Source organism: Cricetulus griseus, chromosome 3 (assembly GCF_003668045.3).
Source record: "Cricetulus griseus strain 17A/GY chromosome 3, alternate assembly CriGri-PICRH-1.0, whole genome shotgun sequence".
NCBI lineage: Eukaryota > Metazoa > Chordata > Mammalia > Rodentia > Cricetidae > Cricetulus > Cricetulus griseus.
The window spans coordinates 58,554,816-58,560,511 of NC_048596.1; the positions used below are offsets into that span (position 1 = coordinate 58,554,816).

A 5,696-nucleotide genomic window follows, 5' to 3' on the forward strand; every position below is an offset into this window, starting at 1 on the left:
GGGTCCACTATAGTGTCTCAGATACCCAGAGTGTGAATGGCTGTAGCAATTTGGTGGGGTGGGGGGAGGCAGGGAGCAGGAAGCAAGGGACCCATAGTTCTAGTCTAGTGGCTATAAAGCCCCATGTAGGGTAGAGTTCTAGCTCATGCAACTATACCAAGGGTTTTTGCTGGCTGGCTGGGGAACAGGGCAGTACCAAATCAAATCATGGACAGGAGTCAAAGAACCCCCAAGCACTCCAAGTGGAGTCTGAGAAGAGTTTTGTAGCTGGGGTAGAGCCTGAACTAAGAGACAGAGGCAGAGACTCGGCTCTAAAGCATGTGCCTCTAGTGGGACCTGCTGGCCTCCAGGTGTTTGTTTTGGAGTATTGGGATAGAAGGGTGTACCACAAGGCTTCATTCAGCTCAGCTGACCCCTGAGTAGGTTTGTGGAAGAAAAGATGGAGGGGAAGGGACCAGCAAATTCCTTTCTGCCTGAATTCTGCTTTCTCCTTACCTCTGTGAGTGAGCAGGGGTCTCAGCTGAGCTAAGGACCTGGCTATCAATGGGGACTATGAAACAGTCCAAGGGACAGGGACACCAGACCCCCAACAGCTCCAGCTCCCTGGGGAATGATGTGAATATTGCTCAGCCAAGGCCAAAGAAGGCCTGGCTCTCTCTGGGACGATGCCCCCTGCTGTGAACTGGATCATCAGGCCACCCTGCCCCTTGTTAAGACTCTAATTACTCTAGGGCTAAGTAGAGTTGTTGACGTCCATTGAGAGCTTTCTGCAGACCCAGCACCAGGGAAGTGTTTAGAAACTGCAGCTTCAGCCCCTCTGGCCACCTGCCGACCCACCCCCTGGAGCCCTTAATGGACCAAACACCAGAGTCCAGGGGGCAGACAGGAGGAGCTTTAGACTATAAAACTAGTGGGGATCCAGTAACCCCCAGCCCTACGTGACCAGCTATAATCAGAAGCCATCAGCAAGCAGGTGCGTACCCTCCTCACTGGGCCTCACTCCCCAGCCAAGACTCCAGGGACTTGAGGGAAGGTGTGATGGGCTCTTCTCTTACATGGGCCCTTTGCTGGTCTCAACCCCACCTATCTTCCAGGTTATTGTTCTATCATGGCCCTGTGGATGCGCCTTCTGCCCCTGTTGGCCCTGCTGGCCCTCTGGGAGCCGAACCCTGCCCAGGCTTTTGTCAACCAGCACCTTTGTGGCTCCCACCTTGTGGAGGCACTCTACCTGGTGTGTGGGGAGCGTGGCTTCTTCTACACACCCAAATCCCGTCGTGGAGTGGAGGACCCACAAGGTGAGTTCTGCCCCTGAATTCTGTCCCCAGTGCTTGCCACCCTGGTTTTCCTTGCCCACAGGACCTCACAGATTATGTCCTGGGTGTGGAGGGTCTCAGAGGAACTGGGCAGGGGCACATTTCCGTGGGAAGCTAGACATAGCTAAACACAGCGGCTGCTGGGAATGAATGAGAATCCTGCCTTGAGGCTCCTAGGTGCAGACATGTGGGCAGGCCCCAGGATAGGCACCTATTTGGGGCCGCCATAAAACACTAGGGGTTGGTGGCAGGATGCGTAGGCTTTAGAGCTCTTTGTGTCCATGCCCGGTGACTTGTCCCACATACTGACTTAGCAGGAGAGACAAGGTGAGAGGAAGCCTGGGGTAGGCAGGAGGCTGCTCAGCTGCCCCTGACTGGATTGTCCCATGTGTCTTTGCTTCTATGTTGCTGACACTCTGGCTTGCTCTGACACTGCCTCCCTGGCAGTGACACAGCTGGAGCTGGGTGGCGGCCCTGGAGCAGGTGACCTTCAGACCTTGGCACTGGAGGTGGCCCAGCAGAAGCGCGGCATTGTGGATCAGTGCTGCACCAGCATCTGCTCGCTCTACCAGCTAGAGAACTACTGCAACTAGGCCTCACCACCACCCAGCCCACCTTCCTGCAGTGAATAAAACCTTTGAAGGAGCACTACCAGTTGTGTGTGTGTGTGGGATGTGAGCGGGGTGGGGGCTGGTTGGGATGGCCCCAGCTTAGTCCACCTGCCTGGCCACAATGGGTCCCTCTTTGTTGCTCTCTGCACCCCCATCTTTCTCTTGGCTCCCTGGGCAACCACAGATGTCCACTGACCCAAACCTAGAACATAGATAGTTCCTTCCCCAAAGTGGCCAATGCTTTTAGGTTGCCCATAATAACTCTCACCCTGAGTTGTCTGGGAGGACCATGACCCTGACTCCTGCTGCTTCTAGCTGAATAGAGAAGAGCTTGGAGTCTTTGGAAGGCATGGTGATGGCAGCTAGGAGCCAATGCTTCATTGCTTCATCGCCCTGGACCTTCAAGGGCCCCAGAGAAATTTTAAAAGAAAGAGGACCCGAATATTCCAACAACAGCTTCCACCTAGCTTTCCTGAGTTCTGCTTCCAGAGCTATTTTAGAGGGAGTCCCTAAAGGGCCACAAACTGGACCTGGGAACTTCAGCTGGAAGGCCATGGAAAGCATCCTTGCAGTTCTTAGCTCTGGGAGGACAGAGAACATTCCCAACCCTTCTCACACTCTCCAAGTGACCCTTTGTGCTCTGGACAGAATGGGCATTCAACATGGGTGAAAGGATACACTGAACAACTCCCATGGGCACTGGGCAGGAGCCTCAGAACCCCACTTCTCAGGAGTGGCCCAGGAGTGAGTACTAGGCAGTGTGGGCCATGAGAGAGCCAGATGATTCAAGGCCTAGGGCCAGGATCTCCTGTCACTTCTCAGTCTCTCTTTCCAGCAAGGTGGGGTCTTTCACCAGATTCCTTGAACCTGGGAACTTAGCAATCCCTCTAGAAATAGTCTTGATCCTAAGGAAAGGCCACGTGGCATCAAGATCTTTGGGGCATCTCAACACAGAGCACCTCTCTTCAGGACCACGGACCACAACTGGGTGGTGCTTGTCAGGCAGATGAAAATTTAGGGGCCTAGACAGTGATCCTGGTCACCCCAAGAGCTGGCTGACCTTCCTGCCACCCAAGTCAAACCAATCTGTATCTCCCTGAAAGTTCCACCCAGGGCCAGGATGACAGGCCTCTGAGCTAGATGCAGGCTCTTCTTGCTGGAACTTGGTGGCTGGGAAGTCTCCTAGAGCAGCCCTGAGAACCCCTTCCCAGTCACCTCCTCTCTGACAATACCACACCCCTACCTAGAGAAATATCATAGGCCCCTTATAAGCCCTGCCCCTGAAAGGGGGGCCAGAACTGAACAGGAGGGTGGATGGCTGGATACTGGGCCTGGAAGAGGAGAAGAGGAGATGGCTGTGATCCTTCAAGGGGATCTCCCTCCCGGGTCAGTTAGCACAGCCTGAGACAGGGCACCCTGCTGGAGTGGAGGTATGTGAGTCTCGGCAGAGCAAGAAGCAGGAACTGGGAAGTGGGCTGGTTGGGGGGGGGGGTCTGTTGAGCCTTCAGAAAGCCATTGGCCTTGGGGCTGCCTGGGCCTTGGGTAGGTAGGCACATGTGGCACCCCAACATTCAGGTGCCACAAAATGTCTTGAGTGCATATGAGATAAAGAGAGCAAGAGTCTTTGGGTCCTTGGGCCTTGTTGGACAAGCCCAGCTTTGCAGAACATGCAGTAGACTGGTGCTTTGGTTCTGGGAGCTCAAAAGTATGATCCAGGGATCAGAATTCCTGTCTATAGCTTCACTCCTGGGGCCTTTGACCCAGGCCTTAAGGGAGGGCAGGTTGCCCCCAGGACCCTTAACCCGCCCAGGCTGAGGTACATCCCCACTGGCTTCCTGGGGCCTCCTGAATCTCTGGTTTGGGGCTCTCCTTCCTAACTCTTCCCATTTGGTCTCCTCTTCTGGAGAGAAAGCAGAATACTAGAGACAGGTGTGTGCTGCCTCTCAGTCCCTCCAGGAACGGACAAGAAGCAGTCACCCAAAGTGAGCAAATGCCCGGGAGCTGAGGTTGGATCAGACTCTGTCTTTGATGAACACCACCATGAGTGCTAACCCCAGAGATGCCAGCTGAAGACCTCAGAGGTTCCCTTGAACCCCTGGGTCACCCCTTGTAGGTCAGCCACAGACCTGCCTCAGGTACTCCCGCTGCCCTTGCCTTGCCCATGTACCACTCAGTCCCTTCTGGGTACATGACAGCCCTGCAGCACAGAAGCTCCTGCCTGCCCTTGGAACCCGAATTTCTCTTGTTCATGGGGCCTGCAGTGATAATTATTTTCAACAAGTTATGCCCATCACTTTGATGTTGGAACTGGGGCTGTGTCTTATGGGGACCTAACAACCCCCAACCCTGCTGGGGCCCCTCATCATGTCTGCCTACCATCTGGAGGTCCAGGATCTTTTAGGGTATTACTAAGGACAGCCAGTACACCTGTGTTGTACTCTTGCCTGGTCTAATGAGGTGGTTCAGCTCCATATTTGTGGGGTGGAGAAAAACTAATGCTACACACAGGGTGACCAAGGCCTGGAGCCAGGGCAGCCACTCTTCCGCTATGCAGTTACAGTATGGGTCTCCAGGCACCTAAAACGGTCTGCCTATGTAGCTGCCTTCAGGTTGGCTCCCCAAGTTTGCATTGGGTCCTGGCACAGATAAGCTGGTACCTCAGCCCAGCTCCAGGGATGGCATTTGCTTTTTCATGTTATCAATAAATGTTTACGACACTTGTCTTCTCCAGGCCTGAACAGACCCTGAGTGACATGAGAAGTGGGTTCAGGCATGCCAAGGTCCACTTTTTCCCTTTGAGGTCCTTATGCCCAGCAAGGTTCTGAACCAAGCAGTGGGTAGCACCCAGGAACCAGATAGCTCTTAAGTCAACCTGCCCAGAAAAGTTGCCACTAGGCAGCACCAAACACTGGTTGGTGGATCTTTGGCCCAGCTGTGAGTGGGGGAGACCCCTGAGAAGCCTTCCCACAGACGAAAATTGGATGTCCCTCTGTAGTTTTGGAGTAGACTTTTGTGAATTCTGGAGGATACAGTCAGAAATGGCTACTCAAGATGTGTCCAGCAGAGGGCACCAAAACCTTGCTTTTGAGGCTCTCCAAGCCTGAAAGCCCTACCTCAGGCCCTTCTAGAGGCCACAGAGTTTCTCCCTTTGCTCCCCTGTACTCACAGGAACAAAGGGATTTCCCAAAGAGACTCCAGAGGGTATGAGGTTTGAGAAGGAGAGAAAGTGTCTCATCATGCTTGGTGTGACCTTTGGGATTCTAGGCTCCCTAGATGCTCATGGAACAGATAAACAAATGTCCTGGTGTCCACAATGTCCTTAGAATGTCTCAGGTTAGTGTCATCTACTGCCTTCCTAGAATTACAGCTGCCTGGAGGAGGGTGTAGGGGCAATCCATACAATTCCTCACACTATGGCTAAGCCAACAGGCCAGGGGTACAGGCTGTCTGTTTCCAGCTCGAACCCTGATGTGTGCATGTATAGGTCCCCAGAGGCCTAGTGGGCACTGAGACTGGAAACCAGAGGAACCAGTGGTCCCTTGCTCTGCTTGGAGTTTTCTTAGGCACACAGGCTGGGAGGTCAAACCCTGGTTTTCACATGGAGTTGGGTCTACAGGGACCCCAGGGTGCAGGATGCCTCATGCAGGGACATCTGGGACAGGGTCAGCCCTTTCCCATGTCTACCTTCCGCCCAGTGCTGAGAGGAAGGGAAGGACAATTTTGAAAAGAATGCTGGGGGTGGTGAGGCCAGGGGTCTGAGAGCTGAAGTACA

The 5,696-nt window shown here is 53.9% G+C and overlaps 1 protein-coding gene across 1 annotated transcript; it reads left to right on the forward strand.

Annotated features, from left to right (window-relative positions):
- The first annotated feature begins 1,108 nt into the window (after positions 1–1,108).
- Ins (insulin) lies at positions 1,109–1,906 on the forward strand. The gene is made up of 2 exons (XM_027409202.1): positions 1,109–1,295; positions 1,761–1,906. The coding sequence occupies exons 1-2, from the start codon at positions 1,109–1,111 to the stop codon at positions 1,904–1,906; spliced, it is 333 nt and encodes a 110-aa protein (XP_027265003.1).
- Positions 1,907–5,696: the final 3,790 nt, after the last annotated feature.